Raw genomic sequence first — 23,460 nt, 5'->3', positions numbered from 1 at the left:
ACGAGACGTAGCTCTGCGAAACAAACTGCTTGTCGGCTTTGACATGGTAAGTTATCCACGAATTTCCGTGTGATGGTCTGTCGGTGTGCCACTTGTTTCTTCAGCAAGTTGTATCACGTTTCATATTGATAAGGGACGAAAGAGACCCGTTTCTGTGTTGTTTTTTTCAAACCATGTTAACAGTTTCTATGCCTGATTTTTTTGTTTCTTCAGCCATTGGCCCTCACTACACAATTTCAAGGTTCTTGCGTGAAGTTGTAACGTCCTATCGTTTCCTTAGGGCGAGATTTTCCCTTGAGTACCTCTCCAATGTAAAAAGAAAACGTCTTATGAAGGATCTCATTGAAAGTGTGTTCCCTGTTCCATTATATCGGTTAATTTTTCAACAAGGGCCTGGGCAAGACGTACTTAAAAGGGTTAAAAATATGTGTATACCGGCGAACGTTAAAACATTCTTTTTCAAGCTTCACACGGGAACCTTGCCTGTTAAAATGTGGCTAGAGGAAAGAGGGATTTATGTGCCATGGGGAAGCAGATGCTTTCTGTGCAACAAAGCTGAAACGATTGAACATGTTTTCATCGATTGTAATAATGCCATATTCTTTTGGGATATATTACAGAGAACGTTAAAGATAGACCTACCCCTCAATCCACATGGCATTCGTTTTTTACCGCCTGAACGCGATTTTGAACAGATGGATGTGATCTTTTTACTTGGACTGCACGCAGTATGGCGTAGTCTGTTGGCATATAGACATTGCGATGTTAAAGGCCGAACTGTGTATGAATATTTTGTGGAAATGGTTGTGAAGGTACGTGACGTGTACAAGATGAATGACTGTGATGAAGCTGTGGTGTCAATGCTTGATACTTTGACACATATAAAACGAGTGTGATCTATGATCACAAACACTTTTGAGGCTTGTAGCCAAGCTGGAAATAAAGAAAAAAAAAAAGATGGCGTGGCGTAGTGGTAAAGTGACGGGCTTGGGAGCTGTAGGTCGGTCGTTCGAATCCTTGTCGGAGCAATTTTATTTTTTACTTTTTTTTTCATTTTTTTATTGCACTAAAGCGCTCTTCCTTGCTTTCTGTATTCAGAAAAATATATATGGTGCCCAGGCACCGCATATTTAACGCGCTGGAGCTGTTTTTCGCACGAGTAGCCAGTGCCTCCCAGTACGCCGCGCCTTCCCAGCGCCTTCCCAGCGCCCCAGCGTCCAGCGCGCTGCACTGGGCCCATAATCCGGCGCACTGGGTCCCAGTGGCGCTGGTTTTTGCAATAGGGGTGCTGCTTCTGCCCGCCTTGCGTAAGTTGCTCGCTTGACATATTTGCATGGCGTTCATTTTTTTATTTATAGCAACAACGTACTGTACCGTACCTTAAACTTAAGCTTATCCTGTTTCCCCCCAACCGCTGTCTCATAGTACTGGGGTTTCCTTGCCTTCTCACGTCACCTCCACTCTAATATGGGAACTGCCTCTTCGTCTCCCTCTCCTCCTTCTCCTCTCTACAGTTCTATCTGCGTCCCCTCTGGCCTCGCATGTTAGTAGAAAGGGAAGCGCTGCCGTATCTGGAATGCTTCTGAGGGGAATCACGGATAATTACAGCTGTCAAGCGCCTAATGCGGAGGCAGCCAGGGGCTCAATAGGGCATTGAACACATTCGACGCGGTCAGGGGTGCAATCAAGACTCGATGGGAACCAAAAGTCATTGGGACGCCTCGCATTGGGCGCTCACGGGAAGACTACAAATAAAGCTGTGCAGGGTGATATGGGCTGGACAGTTTTGAAGTGAGAGAAGCTCGCAGTAAAATTGAGTAGAACGACTGAGGAATATGCAAGAAAGTAAATGGGCTGGGAGAGTGTTGAGCTATCGGTAGAGGCAGAAGCATTGATTCACAGTGGAGGAAAAGAATTAGGAAGCTTACCAGCAACTATGCGACCTGCAGGGTGGGCAACACAGCAACAAAGAACGTCAAGCGGAAAAGAGAGGCTGAAATAATCTCATCGGTGGCGGCAATGGAAAAGAACCTGCCATGAGTAACTATTTAAGAGGCAAAAGCGAAATCAGGAAAGAAACAATTTATGAAAACTCAAAGGGAAGCTCATTACTTTTCGAAGCGAGATCGGCATGCCTTAGAACACGCACCTATAAAGCGAGATATAAGAATGAAGAAGAAGCGTGTGCTTGCTGCGGCACAGCTAGGGAAACTATGGAGCATGTTTTATTAGAATGTGAAGACGTCTGCCCAGTGGTCGATTTAAGGACCACTGGCCTCCTTGAAGCCCTTGCGTTAAGCGAGAGCAATGGAAAAGTAAACATGTCCGCAATAGGGATATGTAAGAGGCGATTGGAGGATTAATGGAAGAAAAGTAGGGAAACGGCACAAAGGGGAGACGTACAAAAAGAAAGTTCGCAATAGGGGGTCAGAAAATTTGGTTGTGGGAGTTTATACTGTTTTTTTTTTCTTGTTTAACCTAGGTAGGACATTAGGCAATATAATAGCAAGAGCTTAGTGGCGCAACCCAGCGCCCTGTTCCAAAGGGGACGCTCATAACATCCATCCATCCATCCAACCATCCATCCATCCATCCATCCATCCATCCATCCATCCATCCATCCATCCATCCATCCATCCGGTGAGGTGAAAGCCAGTTTCTCCTGTCGCCTTTCCTCTCACTCGCGCTTGTCATTTGTATACACGCTCTGAACCCTACCGCCCCCTCCACCCCCCCCCCCTCCGCCCGACACGGTGTGTGCTACAGCAGCAGCCACAGCAGGGCACGGCAGCAGCAGCAGCAGTGGGAAAGTTGAAGAAACAGGCAAACAAAGCTTTGCTTTAATACCACGTGATGGGGCCGCTTGTGCCCTGTTATTCTGTTATTCTGACCGCGAAAGGGCGCAGTGCCTGGTGTAGGTACCTGGGCATACGGCTGTTATCGCATCAAGGTGCGAATGCCCTGTTGCGGGCCAGACTCGCTGCAGCCGACCTTATTCATCCATTGCACGCTTGAGAAGAGTGCAATAACAGTGCGCAAGCGCCCCATCACGTGGTATTTTTTTCATATTTCGCGGGCTTTCGTAAGCACACGGAAAAAAAAACGAACACATGAGTTATATCGTGTTGGAAAAAATTTATTGAGAGCTTTCTAAAGGTGCTCTACAACTTTGCGTATCACACTTGTGGCCTGCAGCCATTACTTAAAAACTTGATTAATCAAACATAACTAATCCATTAGTTAAGGGGAAAATAAAAAATAGCTTGGTAACTCTAGGCCAGTGCCAACATTATGCATTCGGTTCACCTCGCATCCGGAGTTCCTTTCATCTTTAAAACTTTGGCTCAAGTTTTGTGGGACAAGCTGTATACCAACCAGCTGCTCTTTTATCTTTTCACGTTTGGCTTTACGTTTACACATTTTTTTTATCGCGCCGCGTTTTGTCGCGCAACCCTTGGGAGCATCAAATCGAGGTTAGCACTTGCCTAATCAGCAGCCGCGCGTCTTCTTGCTCTGCAGGTCGGCCCCCACCGCACGTTACTTGGTGGCTTGGCGGCGAGATGGTGGATGACTCGTACTCGCCAGCGGGAGAAGGCGTGATTCGCAATGACCTCGTCATCGGCAAACTGCAGCGCTCTGACCTGATGGCCACGTACCGCTGCCAGGCCTCCAACAACAACCAGACCGTGCCTGTGTCCACGTCGGTGTCACTGGACCTGAACCGTGAGCGATGCTTTCTTCCCTTTTGCTTGTGGCGGGCGAGCAGCAGACGCCTGTCTGCGCAGTTATACAGCAACCGGAAGCCAAATATGTCATCTGGTGTTAGTGAAACAATTGTAATCAACAAAAGTACGCCACCGTACGGCTCGGCAGTTTTGTATAAGATGCGAAAAAAAAAGGTCGGATCCCGCGCACTGTGGGAATCGATGTAAGCCAACGTTTGTATGCTCTTTGCTTTGATTGACGATAATTAGCAGTGATGTTGGCAGCGAATGTGTCATTTCTTCAGCGTTCAGTCCAATATGAGAGCGGTGAGTTTATGCTGCACGTTACCTTGCGTGCATCGCTGCAATTTGTCGGCATACTGCACAGAACACACAGGTTTTTGTACGCCATTGTCCATACTGTCTGAACGGGTTGAGCATTATCATTGCCTAAGATGGCACATCGCATCTTGGCAGAAGTGTTCAGTTTTAATTTAATCGCGGGGCTGTACGTAATTCAATTAATATAATTGCATGTATAGGTTCTATAGGTACATTCGTGGTCTGCACCACGTTATGCTACGTAGCGAAGGCTCTTCTGTTGCTCCGACGCTTCTCTCGGGCCTTAGGGTTCTCGACGCTGAGTGGAGCATTATTCTGGCACGTGTTTACATGCTCATTCTGCATACGCCACCAGCACGCAGTTGATACGCCAGCTCCAAGCACTCTCTTTAGGTTATGGACGATTGTAATGTTTAGCCTATCACAGAACAGCACGCGGCTTCCGCAGCCCAGCTTCCGCATTTTTGTCGCGTAGGAAAGCAAGCACAGCGCCTGCCATATGCACAAGATACGTATCGTAGCCCTCGTGTTATACGCACAAACTACGCATCCCGGCCCGTGGCAGCGCCGGCCGGGATACGCAGAGGGGAGCGCCATCTGGTAGCGTTGCAAAAAACCCAGCAGCCCGAGCGAGCACGACCAGGAGGCAAGCACCATCCAGTGATGTTGCAAGAAACCCAGCGGCACGTACGGCAGAACCATAAAAGCAGCGGCAATGCCCGGAAAGTCAGGAGAAGATGGAAATAAAGCTTCGCTTTAAAAAACAAGAAAGAGAAGGAGGGGTAGCGATAGTTCATCAATAAAAGCCACAGATGGATTAGCGTACATGCAAGCCTAAATTTATGTTTAACGCTTTCGAGTGAATTGGGAAAATAGAGAGCTAAAGAAACGAAGACAAGTAAAGCACCGCAATGCGCATACTCAAGTATTGCATATGAAATATTTTGTGGAGGAGCGACTGGACTACAATGGGCGTCTCAACCTTAGCTCACTCTGGTTTCAGTGCTCGGGCGTAGGATTTCTCAAAGCATCTGCTTAGTCAATGTGTTCTTCAGCACTGCAATAACGCACGAAAAAACTTGTTGGCGGCATCTTACTGAAGCGGAAGTTCTATCTGCACTTTACCGTTTTTTTTTACGACATCCAAAGCGCACAGTATCTGCAGAAAAAAGAAAACACAAACAATTTGCGCCATATTTTTTATTCCCACTGCGAAATAGGGACCACGACTTTGCGCTACCCATTTTAGAAGCGTTATCAAGCGGCAACTTTCACGTTTGTGGAGGTTAAAGTTGTTTACCACAGCTGTAGGAAATGAATTGTCTGATATATTTTTGTGAGTTCAGCCGAAGTTACGAAAGAATGAAGCTCAATGACAATTTCAGGTGACAGACCAGATGGACAGATGAATGGGATGCAAAGGTAGAGACAATGTACAAAACAACGTACGGGACTGAAGTTCAGAAGGAATATTTCCAATGTTCGATGAAGTTTAGACAAGCTTGAAAAGCTACGCATAGATCCGAATAAACTGGCGCATACAACGAAACTTGCAAACGTTGCCACATTGTGAGCTACTTTTCTAAAATCAGTGCAAACTTCGGGCATCGTTGTTGTACAAATTTACTAGATACCTTGCAAGACGACATTACAGCATATGTATCAAAGTGCCTTTGCATCACGTAACGGCCAGAAAAGGCTAAGCACTCCGCGGAGGTCTCCGGTGATAGTAGTAAGCAATACGGTTTAGCTACAAAGCATGCGAACCATTGGCAACGTCCATGCATTAAAAAACTGCCTCGTAATGGAGAATAAGAATACCTTACGAGTGATCCGTTCACAGCTCAGTTTCTGAAGACTCCAAGAAATACATCAATTCCTTGCTCATCAGACATATAAGTTACTCTGGTTAGTGACGTAAGGCTGCGTAAAAAGGAGTACAAGGAAAGGAAACGTTCCTGCTCAGGGAACAAAAGTAAAGCACGCACATCGCAAACTGTAGATAAGATATTATACTATGTTTGTTATCTAGTAGACCGAATTTTGCTACTCTCGTGCAAATGTTGTATAAGGCACATGCCCCGAAACGTCGTTATCAAGTCAAATGTTTGTGATTGCGCAGGAAGCCGAAAACAAGTTGTCGTCTTACTTCTCGGCGTGAGCTGGCTGGATGATTAGACTATCAGCTTTGCTTGCTTTGAGGAAAGATGCCGCCACTCTCAAAACATCCAGGACAACAGCTCCCCTAGATCGAGCTTTTAAGCTTTTCAGGTGACGACGCAACGGAAATCCGTATCAAGCTTCAGCAACAGCCTTCTTTCATGAAGTTGTAAGAAAAACCACCGTTCATCCGACAAAAAAAAATGCTCCTATGTCAGCACTCCCGGCACCTTGTTTGCGAAACGCCGTGAGCAGGCACAGAATTTAGGGTCAGCAAGACGCAATTGCAGCAAATATCTGCGCAAATCCTCAACAGTACAAACTCCGTCCGCTTATGTCAGTGCGAGCAATAGAAGGTGGAAGGAGACGAAGTGCACGTTATGCTCACTATTAGAGCCGTATTTGTGACTTCTCTCGACTGAGATATTTCAAATGGCCCAAGCAAGCGCAACGTGCAAACATCTCCAGTGAATATAATTCACTCGGTTCCAATGAGATCCGAGCGCTTAGATTATCGCGGCACTTAAAGCCGAAGAGTAAGCGATATGCTTTGAGAAGACATCATTACGTTATGCAACATACTTCAGCTCTTTCATAAGGAGAAATGCGCGTGCGATGTTATAAATGGCTTCAAGTGCTTTGAGCTACAAAAGATGGCATGCAGCGGCTTGAAATTAATCTCGATAGATAGAGACCTCGTAACGTTCCGTAAGAGGTTGGCGGATAAAAACCCGCTTCTCAACTGCCTTCTTTGTTCCAAAATGTTGCTGCCTCCCTATAGTAAACAGCACCACTCGAGTCGAGACGGTCGCTTGAAGAGATTTTAAAAGCGGAGCCTTGAAAATGTTTCAAAAGGATAAAGCAAGCAACAAAACCAGTAGAGTGTGTACATTTCTATAGTTATATCGGTAGTGCGCTTTATTTTAGTCCAACAACGCACAGCTCAGCAATCAATCAAACAAATATATCAAAAGCTTTACTAGCCTATATTGTGTTCCTGCAGCGCTAACTACGTACATGGCCACTTTCAGTATTATAGTCTGTTCTGAGCTACTAGCAATAAAAATATAGCCAGTTCTCGGTTAACCTATGTAAGAAGTAAGCAATAGTGATAATAAAAAGCTTAAATATTTTGTATATTCATGCAACACGGAGAAATGTCGGGTTAGATTCGCACCATGACTGTCCAGGTAAGATGTAGTAATGCTAGACAGCTCAGTAAACCTTTCTAGCTATGGTCGTCCTCTGCTCAGAGCTCTTTAAGTATCTTGGCTTACGCAGACAGGATAGCAACGCCATGATATTGCCGACTAAATTCCTTGCCGAAGCTGCAACAAAAACAAGGAAGGAAAAAAATAGAAAAGGTGCTTATGTAGTCGATTGTGGTAAATAACTGCTTACAGCAGGAGAGCGTAGAAGTGTCATCCACCCGACTATAGCACGAAGCTACCGACAAGTGCAGTAGAATGGATGACACTTTTTCTCTTTCAAAAAATAACTTATTTGTTGTAAATTGTTTACAGCCCTGCTAGCAAGGAATACTGATTCAGGGAAGTGGACACAGTTCTCGGTAGCTCTTAAGGTCAATCAAAGCTCGGGAAAAACGAGGTATTCAGAGACTCCAGGACTTCATGGTGAATGCGAACATTGTTGGTGGCTTCTCAACGAGGCATGTTGGGGATACCTCAGAAATCTCGAGGAAAAGATTCCTGCTTTTACTTGTACTGGAATAGGGAGACCGTCGATGCCTCACCCACAATCTGTTTCTAAAAAGTTGACAGTCACTTTAGCATATGCCAAAGAGGATGAAGGTGAAAGCCCTAGCGCTCATGATACATCCATTAATATACTTGACATTCTCATTCGAATGCGTTGTTGCTTCCTATTGTTTTTTCCACCAAATGTCGGGGATTTGAGTGCCTTGGTTAACTATATCTTAATTAACTGTGCCTTAATTAAATTCGCCCTAGTTAACACCGAAGGTCGTGGGTTGGGCCACCATGGTGACATGATCAATTTTGTGCCATTGAATTTTGGTCCCACCAAAGGTCGAGGGTAGGACTCCCGCCAAAAGTCGTGGGTTCAAATGCATTAATTAACTTTGCCTTAATTAGCACCCCAGGTCGTGTGTTCGAGTCCCATCAGTAGTCGTGACTGGCACCCTCAATTTCGGTGCCATAACGCCGGAAGGTAAATTTTTCGATAACGTTGGACAACGAATTTTTCGACCGATGAGCCACTTAAAGCTTTCGCCTTAAAATTATTTTAAAGTGTCAAAGGCCCACAGAGATTCTTTATCGCTTCGTAATTTGAAACAGTAAATTGAGGTAAATTATGTTTAATTTGCGCTTACTCTTCTTGCAGCATGCAGCTCTGAGATTTCCTACCATTTTCTAGCACGAAAACAACTGCATTAAATTATTTGTTAAATTCGTGTTTATTATTAATAAATTATTTGTTAGTAAATTAAATGTTATTAGTAAAATGTTAGTAAGTAAAATGTTAGTGTTCGTAAAATGTTATTAGTAAATTATTTGTTAAATTACGCACGTGGGACCGCAAAGCATGGTTTCGCTATGCAGCCGCCCTGTGGTGTAGTAGGGTAGCGTAAAATTAAGCTTCGCCATACCGCGCGACGAAGAGCTTCGTCCCGCCCCAGTTTCTGACGGGACTATGTGTTCATTAGGAAGCTGCGGAATACGCCAATTGGTATAAGCTGATTGGAAAGGGGAAGCGCGACGGCAGCTTAGTTTTACGCCACTATTCCACGTCACAAAGGGGTTGAACGTCGAGTTGCAATTCGCAGTGCCGCGCGCGTGAACAGGTAAATTGCAAGAATAGCTTGACGTCAGGTGATTTGGTACAAGCGGGTACATTGGAATGTGCGAACACGGAACCAGACTTTTATGACGAGTGCCTTAAGTTTTCTTATACAAACATGTGCCATAACGTTTGCAACTAAGAAGATAATTAATGTAATCAGTCTAATTAGTGAATAAAATGATTTGGTTTTCCCTGCAAACGATGCCCGTCTGAGCGAACAATTCAGCTCTAGCGATGTAACTCCACCAAACATCGTAGGCCCCTTTACGCTTTAAAATAAAAATAAACACATTGTAGATGCTTAAGGTCCGCTTGCCACTTATAAGACCAGAAATAGTGAACCGTGCACAGTAACTTGCTTTTGGCTGCTGCTAAGAAAAGAAAGACTTATCATACGGAATTGATATGCCTTCACGAAAGTAAGCTGAAGAACTTTTCACAGGAAATATGTCGAACAGTGGCTAATTGATATAAGGACAACTATTTCTATATTACAATATGTGTTATTCTTTATATTATATTACATTGCACTATGTGATAGTATAGCCGTCTCCTAGATGCCATATCACAATTTCCTTTACACTCGGGTGCCCTTTTTCCCGTGGCGCTTGTCCTCGAGGGTATAAGACAAGTATCCCTTCTTTCACTCTCCAGAATAGCTAACACCCACTTTGGTAACCTTCCTGATTTTACTTATCACCATTTCCTTCTCTTTTTTTTTCCCTTATAAACACCACACGGGATGCTGCTCTGTATGGGTGAGCTACATTAGAGATGGTCGAACATACTTTCTTCTGTCCAGCAGTTACAAACCATTCCTCCCCCTCCCTAAAAAAAGAAAAGAGAGCAATGCGGAATGTTCTGCGTGGAAGCAATCAGCACAGCCGCTAAGCAATAGTGAGCTTGTACACACATTTATATTTGATATAAACATTTCAACTCTGTCTCTTGCCCTCATTACACGAACATCTCGGTGCTTGTCCGGCATCTAGAATCGCTGGACTGCTTCTCTGCAGCGTTTTTATTATTATTATTATTGATATGATATAAGCAGACGTTGACGCACAATTTAAGGCGCCGGCTACTCCTTAGCTCTTGAATGGGTCTAGCCTGCAACATGCAGAGTTTATGTTTACATATCAAATCATCTTTTCATAGTAGCACCAGAAATTGTCAGGCAACCTTTTCACAGTAACACTGTGACGTAAGAAACACATAGCACATAAAATATACAAGTTAAATGACTCCACAGTTCTGTAGAAGAAGATCTCAGAAATACAAATGATACTGTCGCCTAATAATACAGTCACTAGTCAGCGGGTGGTACATATATCGTGTAAATGCATTATCACATATGGTCACAACAGAACAGTCAACATAATCCACAAACACATACATATATATATACAGTGACATTAGTTCAAGTAACCCGCCGTGGTTGCTCAGTGGCTATGGTGTTGGGCTGCTGAGCACGAGGTCGCGGGATCGAATCCCGGCCACGGCGGCCGCATTTCGATGGGGGCGAAATGCGAAAACACCCGTGTGCTTAGATTTAGGTGCACGTTAAAGAACCCCAGGTGGTCAAAATTTCCGGAGTCCTCCACTACGGCGTGCCTCATAATCAGAAGTGGTTTTGGCACGTAAAACCCCAAATATTATTATTAGTTCAAGTATTGTTATGCACATATGCATCTCCGTTTTACTTGTAACGTACGACGATGACTATCCCTGCGCGAAGTGATGCGGTTATTATATGCTTTACGCTAATGAAAATAAAATTGAAAGCATCCTGCCAAAAGGACGAACGCTCTCTGCATGCACAAAGACAATGCATAACGCTTAGGGAAAAAAAATGATATCAACGGTGCACTCAAGTCCGCGAGGTACCGTGAACTCCCTCACACGGAATTTAGCAAAAGCAGCGATTACGCAATGTGCAATGGAGCTCAACTATTCTCAGCGACATCTATGCCACATGTGATGCAGTCCCATTCTCAGCAGCAGCAACAGTCTAATTTCCCCCACAGCCGTGCTTCTGCCCCCTTTGAGTCGTACGCGAAATGACTGGCGCTCGTGGCGAAAACGCGGTTTACGGCAGCTTCTACACGACACTCTCGTGGCATTCAATCACGCCTCTCCTCATGGCTGACCGGGCGCTCGGGCTGAGTACCGGGTTGCGTGCGAGGACCAATGGCGAGAGGGAAACGAAAGGGAGGGACGTAGGGTGTCGAGGAAACGCCGGCACAGCGGCAGCTCTATTGCAGCGTAACGATGCCGAAAGCGGCCGAGCCAAGCCAAGCCGAGCTCAGTCATGCCGAGCCAGTGCGCCGCGCTTCGGTAGCAACGGCACCGCAGGGAGGAATCCGCGAGCGATGCCGCTGCACCGCCATCGCCACCGCGGCCGGCAGTACTGCTGTGCACGGGTCGACTCCCCGCGGCATGACGGCTGGCCAGTTTGTGCGGCTGGCTGGTCCGATGCACCGCGCGGGCGCCTATTGTATCCATATAGCCCCACGGCTGCACTTCGCCTGATTACTCCGCTCTGGTTGCCAGGTCGCTCTTATCGACTGTACCAAAGCTCCTGCCAGGCAGCCGTAATAGTGCTTTGTACGAAATGCAATGTGTGCATCGGTGAAAGAATGGAATATGGAATACTACCCGCACCACTTCCCATTTTCGGTAACAGTTCTCTTCCTTTCTTTTCTCTCTTTTTTGCACCTAATGAAAAGACAACTTCTCGGTACCATTATTTATTTGTTCTTTTTTCCCCGAATATCTGAACGACTCCAATAGGAACCATTTGTTGCTTTCTTTCTTTCGTTTTCTTCTTCCCATTGACGTTCCTGCTCACTCTTTTGAGGTTACGATTTCAGTAAACGTACGGCAGTGATCTCAGATAGCAAGAATGCTCTTGCGCAGCATCGCACCCATGTAGTGCTCGCCGTTCGAAGAAATGACACTTCTGAGCATCGCGGTGGTCGGTGAGAAACACTCGCATATTTGTTTAGCAAGGTCTTCTCTGCGCAAGTGATACATCATCCACAAACGACATGCCTCGCGTCCCATGTGACACAAATATTTGTAATCCATATGTGGTTGGCTAAGTTTAGCAATGATGCGCCCGATTAATGTTGTGTGGCAAATATACACCCCGAAGGGTGTACATTTGTTTAAGACTGTACTCTTAAAACGGTTGCACACGTTGGCGTGTATATTTGTCTCACAACGATAATCGTCATCTGCCTTGCTTGCGTTTCCTTTCTTGAAAACTCGGCGCTCGCTACTTTTCTGTCGAGAATGCTGTGTCACACTGATAACGCGCAAGCCGTTCGTGACTGGGAAGTACCGGGCTGGCAGCGCTAAAGAAAGGAAATGCAGGCAAGACAGATGACGATTATCGTTGTGGGGCAAGATAAGCCCCAAAGGGTGTAATTTTTTTAAACAGTGTAGGGCTGTTGGGGATATATTCCAGCTGCAATAAGTAAATATAAACCTAACAGCCTTGCGTTAGACATTTTCTAGTTTCAGTTTGTTAGTTTCGGTCCAGGGATCCCATACTACAGCAGCATGTTCTAATAGTGGTCGTACATGTTTTATAGGTTAAAAGCTTTATTTCTTGAGTAGAGTGTGCTAGTGTTCTCCTCAAGTAATGCAGTTGTCTCAGGGCTCTTTTTTAATACACCACATACGCACATTCCGTCGAAGGTTATGTGAATCCCGAAATATTGAAAGGTATTTATAGCTAAGAGATGTTCGTTGGCCATGCGATATGTGAAACTGAGAGGATTTTTTCTACGTGTGATGGTCATTGCTACAGTCTTTTTGGAATTCCCAGTCATTTGCCAGGTAGAGCATCAATTTTCTACTGCAAATAAGGAATCACTTAAAATAAGTTGGTTGTTAAAACTTGACATTTTTTGATAAAGTATACAATCATCTGCGAGAAGTCATAATTTAACATGTATATATTCAGCGATGTCGTTATTGATTATTGAACTCTAGAAAGAAAAGGACGCCTGGGACAGGTGTCCTTTTTCCCTGCGGAATACCCGAATCTGCTGGGACCGCATCAGAAAGAACAACATCGACAACTACACTTTGACGTCTGTGCAAAAGATAGGTTTCAATCCACGAAAGTAGGCAATCGTGTTTTAATATAGATTTAACAATGGTAATAATTAGTGATGTAATACGCGGTTGAACGCCTTATCGAAGACAGGAAAAATGATATCGACTTGGATTTGCCTATCTAATGCTTCTGCTAAATCGTGAACAGTTGCAATCAGTTGCGTTATAGTGGAAGGACCACGACGGAACCCATGCTCACGGTTATCACTAAAGTGGTTCTCGAGAAAATTGGTTATTTGTTTACCGATGATGTGGTCTAGCACTTTTACGGAAGTGCACAAAAGAGAAATCGGCCTGTAGGAACGTGCTGACGGGTTTTATTCTTTAGGAATCGGACTTATTTTTGCAAATTTCCAATCAGTCAGCAACTCTGAGCGTTTCAGTGATTTCTTAAACACTAAAGTACTTCGCGCATCACTCACCATAGCCTACTAGCAAGGTGTTGGTTACTTTGTCGATACCTGGCGAATTCTTGGTGTATAAACTGAGCGTAAGAGCTAACACGCCTTCCTTAGTTATACAAATGTCAGTGATTAAAGGTAAATCATCAGTGGAACAGGACTCTGGCGTGAAACCGTCGTCATGTGTGAATGCCGAAGTACTGGTTGAGGGCCTGTGCAATTTCTAACTTTTCATGCGTAGTCGCGCTATCTGTAGAGAGGCGTAGGACCGATTTCTTGCGTGGCGTGAGATATCGGCAAAACTTACTTGGCGATAAGAAAAGAAAGTTTTTCATGCACAGTGTGCAAATAGCGTTAGGCCTTACTAATAGCGCACTGTACCGACTGGCGTAGTGCGGAAATCTTATCGGATGTGGTCTGTGGGAGACGTTTTGTATGCTGACGTCTTGCTTTTTTTCAGTTTACGCCCCAGACGCGCAATGTCTTTTGTCATCCATGGATTGCTGCTGCACAATGCTTTCAGTTTTCTTGGCACAAAATCATTTATGCATCGGTGAATTAAGTTTTTGAAGGACCACATGTGCACAACATAAGAACTCTGTGATTCACACAAACAAGAAAAATAAGAAAACTAACCGTCTACTTCATCTAAAATGTCGACATCACTTGCACGTCAGAACAAGGAAATAACACTCTCTTCCTTCTGAAGCTTCGGTGTAGGGTGCAGTTCCAAAGTTGTATTTAACATTTTGTAGTTTGATATCCCTTCTAAGAAATCCACATTAAATTATGGGGTTTTACGTGCCAAAACCACTTTCTGATTATGAGGCACGCCGTAGTGGAGGACTCCGGAAATTTTGACCACCTGGGGTTCTTTAACGTGCACCTAAATCTAAGCACACGGGTGTTTTCGCATTTCACCCCCATCTAAATGTGGCCGCCGTGGCCGGGATTCGATTCCGTGACCTCGTGCTCAGCAGCCCAACACCATAGCCACTGAGAAACCACGGCATGAAGCTTACGGCGCAGCAGATTGGCGGTAACACGGAAGGCGTCCAGAGTTGACGGAATGATTTTGTATGCGAGTGGGTTCAGTGACTAGCTGAGTCAGACTATGCAAGAGCACCACGTCGAGAAAGGATTGACAGGCACTAGTGAAAGCCTCTGTTGTATCGGTTAACCAATTTATTGACGGTAAGTTGAAGTCACCTGGGAACAACAAGTGAGCTGAACGGACTTCATTTTGGCATATGAATTCATTAAGCTTTTCTACGAATGTATTACTAGAGTTCGGAGGACGATAAAATCCCCCAATGATTAAATGAAATTCCTCAAGGAGTACTTTGACTACTATACTTTCTTGCCCGTCAATGCTTGGTAACCTTGATAATCGCAGAGATTCATTGTATATTAACACCGTGACCATTTCTGTCGCTCCAGAAAATATAACCACACGCTGTTACTTCACTGTTACAAATGTCTGCATGCAGCCACGTTTCCGTCACTACTACAATATGAGAACTATGTGCCAGGATAATGCTTTCTGAATCAGTTAATCTGTTCGTTATACTTCGGGAATTGACATTGATGCTCCGGAATGTATTTTTAGGGCACTCACTAATTCAGTGTGTCTGTCTTGTACTGCGGCTTTCTTGAACGACTGGAACCCTTTTCATCAAAGTGCTGTCCCATTGAAACATGCCATTATCTATCTTAATCTTATATAGAAGTTTTACTTTCCGACCTTTTATTCTGTCCTCAGCTGCACTATCCTAGAGGTTTTTTTCTAATTGTCCTAGTAGAAGCGGAGAAATCCTCCGACAAAGAGATTTCCTCTTCCTTAAATTTGTGCCAATTTTTAGGTATATTCACTTTTTCGTGGTGATTGGAAGGAGGGATGAAAGAGAAAAGAAGAAGGCAGGGAGGTTAACCAGAATAACGTCCGGTTGGCTACCCTGCACCGGGGGTATGGGAAAGGGGAAAGCAAAGATCACAGGGAGAGAGAGGAGGGAAGGAAAGAATGAAATTGTGGCAAGTTTGCTGACGCGTGCGGTTTTACAGAAATTGCCTTAATAGTCACAGGTGGTCGCACAAACCCGTCGTCCTTAAGAAACACAAAAGTGCCTTCACCGCTTTATGGGCCGACGGGCGATGGGGGCGGTGTTCCAGCAGCACCTGCACAGAAAGTGGCCGATTGTCCAGTTTTTGGACAGCTTTGGCAAGTTCTTGTCTCTCTAGGGCATATCTTGGACAGTGGCACAGCAGGTGGTCGATGATTGACCCCGAATTGTTTGCTTATTTGCGCATTAGCCTATGAATTATTTCTTTCAAGGAGACCTGTACACCCAACTTTCCCTGAAATAAGTTCACCACTAAAAAAAAATTATCTTATGAGGTTTCACGTCCTAAGACCACTTTCTAATTATGAGGAACGCCGTAGTAGAGGACTCCGGAAATTTCGACCACCTGGGGTTCTTTAACGTGCACTTAACTCTAAGTACACGGGTGTTTTCGCATTTCTCCCCCATCGGAACGTGGCCGCCGGGGCCGGGATTCAATCCCGCGACCTCGTGCTCAGCAACCCAACACCATAGCCACTGAGCAACCACGGCGGATTCTAAGTTCACCACTGTCTCAGAAAGTGATGCCGAAGTTTCATCCGCCTTTTCGCTAATACCAAATAAGATAAGATTATTGCGACGGCTTCTATTCTCGAGGTCTTTACGAGTTTTCTTTTGAGGCTTTGGACAGTGCTTTCCAAGTCGGCAATTTTAGAGCCTAGTTATTTTGCAGTTGACACAAATTCTTCTACCTGCTTTAACTTACCTTCTATTGCTTCCAATTCTGTTGCCCTTAAAAACTGCACAGATGGCTCATAATGCTGCAAGTGCTACTTGGCTGTGCGGTGACATTATGCGGTGACAGTGACCGACTGTGATTGTATGTCTGTGCTCCTTTCTTCCTTTATCTCTACTTTGTTATCACTTTAACTCCCCCTCCCCTCTTTCCGCAGCGTAGAGTAGCAAACCGCATCTTCCCCTCTGGTTAATCTCCTTGCCTTTCCCCTTTCCTCTGTCTCTCTCTCTCTCTCTCCAATGCGTCCAACCGTTTTTGCAAAACTTTCTGACCTTCGAGTAGCTGGCGAAGCCGTTCCTCAGTAGTACCGGATACAGGGTTACACTCAACGTCCCCGCAGAGCATGATAATTGAGAGCAACAAAAACATTTCGTATGTGCGAAAATAATATACACGCACTTTGAGGACGCACCAGCTGGATGAAACAATGATCACTCGTTCTAATATCACCATATTTGTTGCTAACCTGCGTCAAAAGCATGAATGACTTCATCGAGATATTGGATGGCTAGCCTGCGTGCCTGCTGAAGGAATCGCAGACCGGGCCGTTCCTTATGTAGGGTGAAGACGACGACGTAGAAGGGGGGGGGGGGGGAGGTCCAGCCGTTGGTGTCGATTTTATGCAGCATTTCTTGTGCGCAGACTCCGTTCAAGTAAGCCTAGCTGACTCGACATACTGCTTCATCCGTTACACTGGCCGTCATCGTCGTTCCAAGTAGTAATATCTGCGTAAAAAGCAGGAACGGATTCATCGTGATGGTGTACGGCAAGCCGGCGTGCCCACTACACAAAAGGCGTGGGGAACTCGCGACACTTAGGAAGTATACAAAACAATCATGCGGCCTTACAAAAATAAAAAGAACGCAACCGACAACGCGCCGTTCTTCGCTTGTCATTTTTTTTTATCTATCTTTCTCCCTGTCTCTCTCGGGTTCGTGACCACGCTTGTCATGAAGGGATCACGTAGGACAAGCTCTTGTTCGGGTTGTTTACGTTGACCGCACAGCGCCGTGCGCCGGCACCTCGCTCAGGTGACCGGAATAGTAATCCATGTTTAATGAGTTCTTCTTCATTAGTACGGCTTCAGCGCCGCTCATCCATGATTCAGCCCGCGCGCTTTCGTAAGCGTGATGTTGCGAGAACATACCCATACCTTGATACTAGGCCGACGGCCTCGCATGCCGCGGAAGGTTCGTTTACCCTTTCGCTTTATGCCAAGGCGTGAATGACTGTGTAGTCGTCCGAAACGGCGGATTCAGCTGGATGCGAACTCTACAGAGACAGCAAGAGAGTGTGTGGAGAGAGAGAAAGAGAGAGAGAAATATTTATTGAAAAATAAATAGAGATATCCGGTTGCTTTACTGCAGACGACCGTCCCAATCTCTTCGAACGCCTCACGCTGGCTATGCTTTCTAGACAGACAGGGATGGAGAGTGATTATATGTAACATTGTCGCAGCGCGAGGCATGCCATGTGTACGCCACAGTCAGTACTGTCAACGTCCTGGACAGTTACAAGGCAGTTTAGCTACATTCTGTAAGTTAAGTACAGTCTATGCTACTGTATAGATGCTTAGGGATGCCACTCTGGCAGGGATGTTACCTTTCGTTCTTCTTTTTAATAAGTTTTTGGAAACATTCGCTTGTATAGATGACCCCTCACTGTGATGCTCACTATGTACTCGCAATGTAACGAGAATACAAACGAAACTGATATATATATATATATATATATATATATATATATATATATATATATATATATATATATATCGACATCAATTCAGGTTAACTTTTTGCAATGACTCGATTCTGCGTAAAGTGTAACGGTTTTCACATGTTCTCGTAATTAATGCTTCGCAGACCTTTAATCTCTCATATGGACCGGGAGAAATATATAACGACAGAACAGTACTGCCGCATCAGGGTTGTGTTGTGCTGCTTAGAACATAGAGTCGATTTCTCGCACAACAATTCTACCAATTTTGCTCCACTGGCAATATGAACCGACTTCCTCGAAGAATATCGTTATAGCGCCTGTTTTCAGCTCACTGACGGTGGAGGTACTTGTTTTTCCTGCCTAAATATTCTGCCTTTGACGGCATGAAAGTATTGCCGCAAATGTTGGGTGTCTGTTATATATATCATGGTGACTTATGAAAACCCGTATGTATAATTATAAATTGAGAGAATATTCCAAACCTAGACATAGAAGCAGACACGTCCAGCGGAAGCACAGATTGAACAAACTAACGTAGAATTACACGCAAAAAACCTCGATGTATCTTCTTCGTCGCAGAAAATTTGCAAGACCATTCTTTCAGGAGCCGTTAGTGTTTGTTTATTCTTCATCGTGTTTTTGCTCGCCTGTCACAAAATTTGACAAGCGTTCAAAAATACGAAGGCGTTGTATTCGGAACTTAAGATACGACCTCTCTTATGCGGGATCTATTGGAATTCGAAAAGATGCTATTGTATACATTAATACGCATCGACAATCGGATTGACAATTTGACACTTGCATTTACCTTCTGCATTTCCTACGCTACGTCTAGTTTCTTGTCAGAAATTGGAGTGTTTGCTGTCATAAAACATTCAGCCTTTTGTGTAATATTGAGCCGCGCCATATTTTGCAAGGCTAATACGTTTTCTTCATCGCTTTCATCATCAGAACTACGAACCGTTCCTGCCCTTTTGTGCGCTGAAAACGTAAGCCGTCGAAACATCGAACGAAGATCAAGTTCAGACTAATACAAAATCGATGCTTTACTAAGTCTGCTGAAAACAGAGGTATTCAACTAAAACAAGCTTTAACGAAAGCTTTCTTTAGTATTTTACTCATACCTAGACTTAAAATTGTCTCTTTTGCTTTAACAGCCCTTTGTAGCTTAACCATTGTCTTTCTGAATTTCCCTTCAGGTTACAAAGTGGGGAATGTAAAACTATTGCGCACGTCTAATAACGTTATCCGTTGAAAACACAAGTGGGTTCACTTGACAATGGTGCCAAAACAAAGACAAGAATTAACGAAAGCTTTCTTTCGTATTTTAATCATACCTAGACTTAAAATTGTCTCTATTGCTTAAACAGCCCTTTGTAACTTAACCATTGTCTTTCTGAATTTCCCGTCAGGTTACAAAGTGGGGAATGTAAACTATTGCGCACGTCTAATAACGTTGTCAGTTGAAAACACAAGTGGGTTCACGTGACAATGGTGCCTTTCAGCATGACTGTTCCTGCAGTGCTTTAAACAACACATGGTTATATGTAAAATACTATAAACTTAAAGGAGTTTCCAATAATATAATAGAATGCTTTCAATGATCTCACATTTTAGCTATATATATTTGTTAACTATGCACAGGGCTCTCTGATAACTTCTAAATGCTATGCTGTCTAGCCGAATACGAGTCTCAGCCACTTAAAGGACATATTATTTTCGAAAAATCCTGCGAGCTAAAATGCTAATGCGCTCTTGAAAGCAGCCAAGCCACAAGAGTCCTTGAAAGGAAAATTTACATCGACCCTTACGTAGCACGAAGCTATAAAGGAAACCTGCACGGGTATCTCGAAACAAAGCTGCGTAGTTGAAGAAAAATTCGTCCTGGTCGGTGATTCAAACCCAGAAGCAACGCCTTTTCGGGGCAGTCGCTCTACCGTCCAAACTAACCAGGAGGATAGCTGATCGCCGCGCGAGGGCGAATTAATCGATAATTCGAAGCTTAAGAATAACGAATGTGGCAAATCAAATCTGCGGAATTCCGCAAGGTGGAAGGTTCATGAAAGGAAAACTGACATCCAGCCGTATGTAGCACGAAGCTATGAAGAAAACCTACACGGGTTGCTCAGAAACAAAGCTTCGTAGTCAAAGAAAAGTTCGTGTTGGTCCGGGATTCGAATCCGGGACCAGAGCCTTTCCGGCGCGGTCGCTCTACCATCTGAACTAGGATTTTAGCAGACTGCAGTTAAACTATACTGGTACTATACGAATTATTAGACAACTCGAAGCGTGAGGACAATGAGAGAGCGAGAGAGAGAGAGGGGGGAAAGGCAGGGAAGCTAGCCAGACGCACGTCCGGACAATGAGTATGCATTGTCCTTACGCTTCGAGTTGTCGATTAATTCACTCTCGCACTGCGATCTGATAGCCTCATGGTTAGCTAAGATCGTGGAGCGATCATCCCGGAAAGGCGGCGGTCCCAGGTTCCATTCCCGGACCAGGAAGAATTGTTATTCAACTATGAAGCTTTGTTTCTGAGAAACCCGAGTGAGTTTGCTGAAGCTACTATGGGTGGATGTCAATGCTCCTTTCATGAACATTCCTTCACCTTGCGGAATCCCGCAGAACTGATTTGCCATGTACGAGTTCTTATGAGTGTACCTGAGTGAACGTCGGTCAGCAGCTTTGAGCACAGTAGATTTTCTTTACTTTTCTCTTTATTTCCACTTTCTGACAAGCAGAGAAGCCAACCACGCGCGACCATCGTTATACTCCCTGCGTTCCCGTCTTTCCATCTCTCTCTCTTCATCTGGATCTCTAAGATTGAGAACACGGAGTGCATTTAAAATTAAAGAACGTCGAGCTAAAAATTAAAAAAAGAAAGGACAAGGCAGTATCAAGCCTTCTAAACTTCCTCCTTGTATGTTACGTTTTCTTTAATCGACGTTTGTAATTAACAGAAAGAACAAATATCACCCCAAAAATAAGTTGGCCGATCTCCTTACCACTCCCTAATTCAAGTTGGTCGACGTCAATCCCAAATTTAGGAGTGCAACACCCCCATATTACCCCTTTCCCCATATTACTCCCAAATTTAGGTTGGCCCACCCCCATATTACCCCCGAATTAAGGTTGGCCCATCCCTATATCACATCCAAATTAGGTTGAACCACCAACGTATCACCCCCACCCCTATATCACCCCCAGATTCAAGTTGGGCCACCCTCATATCACCCCAAATTTAGGTTGACCCACTCCCAAAACCAAGTTGGCCCACGTCAACCCCATGTATTTTCTGCGGCGCCCTATGTATTCCTATAGGAACGGTGTCGTGCTTATTGCGTTACAGACAAGACTTTGCCCGATTTTGCTTCTATAATTGCAGGGGTTTTCGCGAAAGTATACTAGAATTTACAAAAAAAAAATTATCTGTGTCTCGCGGTTAATCTTCGCAATTCAAACTCGCAACTGCAGTCATCGCCAAGTAGAGCGCCGAGTAGGTCGAAAAGAGGCGGCGGTGGCTGACATTCCTCTCGCATCTTCAGCGCTAATTAAATTGTCTGGTCGCACTCAAGCGGCTGGCACGCACAGAGCCGCGAAATGCGACGCGATACGATATTCGCGTATTACAGAGGCGTTGGTTCAAGTTCCGTCAGTCATACCATTTCATTCACGGTCAGCTTCAACGCGCGCGCGCGTCGCCCCTGCATCGTTCGAATTGTCCATAGTGCACGCCTGGGGGCCCCGTCCTCTGCCTTCCTCGCATTGGCGGATCCCTTTTCGCACTCTCAACTCGCTCGGCCGGCACACAATTCATTAGTCCGCGCGAATCTAGAATTTCGCTCAGCGGAGAACACCCCTCCCCCATCCCACCTGCCCCCTTTTCCACTTCCTGCCCCTTCTATACCGCCGTTTCACGCAGACCTCCTTGTCCTTCAGGCTTCAACTGTTCTACATGACCGATGCGAGCTCCCTTTGTTCGCCTCGTTTCACGGCTGCACTGGGATCTCTCGAGTCGAAGATTACGAGGAATTCGAGAGCACTGCCCTTCGGAGCAGGAAGGAAAGGGGCACGAAGGGCAGGGGGTCGAAATGACTACGCGTTCGCACTCGTCTGCGCTCCAGGCCCGTAGTGCCTCGGAGCCATTAAGGGAGTCCGTGTCGCCTTTCCAGATGTTATAGGAAGTAAGACGGCATCCGACCATCATATCAACTAATTAAACAGGAACGGACTCGTTGCCGAAGCTGTAATGCAAGCTGAAACTGCCATATATGAAAATGCACGTAATAACACAGACGTGTTCGTATTCTGAAAGCAAGCTAATAGCAGCTGATCATTCTTATGTTTAAATGCAGGGACGTGAACACTGCACGCTGATCGAACACCGAGTTTGCCAGGAGGGCATAGCATTAACTCTAGAGTGTGCTTGATCTAAAGAACTATGCATGGTCACGTGATTTGGGTTGCTGTACGAATATTCTGTTCAGCTGTACACGTCCTAGGCCAATAGAAATACAGAGACGAGAGAAGATGCAGGCACAAACCAGCCTTTCTGATCAATTCTAAAACAAATTATTTCGCTGCAGCAAAACTGAGCCGTTCGGTCGTTCAAGAATACTACGCGTTACGTACGCGCACATATAGACAAAAATTTCGGCAGAACCCATCTCGCGATGGCTGTCGATGTTAATGGGATTAGCATTCAAGCAGTATAACTACATACCGTGTTGTTAAGGGCCTCTGTATTTAGAATCTGTAGTGATCACCCTGAGATTTTCATTGCTTCGGCTGTATGCGACATACACGTATATTGCCTGCAGGATCAACCCACTTTGCCATGACACTCGCTCGCCAAGGTCGGCACATGACCATGACGCCCTGACGATGACTGCATGACAATGACGCTGTGACGAGGAGTGAATGACGAATTAGAAATGACGTCGACGGAACGACGAAGGCGGTATGACGACAACGGCGTCACGAAAATGGGATGATGATTATGAAGTGATGACGATGTTATATCGACGATGGCATGAGGACAATGGAATGGCGAAGAGTTTATGACGACGACGGTGTGCCGAGAATTGGATGACGAAGCTAGAATGATAATGACGGAACGACCACGATGGTTTCACGACCACGAGCACATACCTAGGGCGCTATTCTGGACATTCCGCCATTTTCGTCGATGTGTGACGTAGACGCTACGTGAATAAAATGGCGCTGATGGCCCCATTTTGCTTTCGTAACGTGACGCCAATCTGACGTTTGGCCTAAGAAACTGAAATGAAGGCACTGAACGTAAGGTTCTCAGTCAAGCAAAACGG

At 45.0% G+C, this 23,460-nt stretch overlaps 1 protein-coding gene across 2 annotated transcripts in view; it reads left to right on the top strand.

Moving 5' to 3' along the window:
- The window catches only part of LOC142582433 (neural cell adhesion molecule 2-like), a 305,285-nt gene that overhangs the window by 194,587 nt on the left and 87,238 nt on the right, over positions 1-23,460 (top strand). For both annotated transcript variants that reach the window (XM_075692148.1, XM_075692147.1), the window contains one exon: positions 3,520-3,723. In XM_075692148.1, coding sequence (XP_075548263.1) covers positions 3,520-3,723 — 204 coding nt within the window. The remainder of the gene's footprint in view (positions 1-3,519; positions 3,724-23,460) is intronic.

The sequence above is a fragment of the Dermacentor variabilis genome, chromosome 5 (assembly GCF_050947875.1).
Source record: "Dermacentor variabilis isolate Ectoservices chromosome 5, ASM5094787v1, whole genome shotgun sequence".
Lineage (NCBI taxonomy): Eukaryota > Metazoa > Arthropoda > Arachnida > Ixodida > Ixodidae > Dermacentor > Dermacentor variabilis.
Note: the sequence above shows the minus strand (reverse complement) of the source record. Positions and strands in the feature narration are given on the sequence as shown.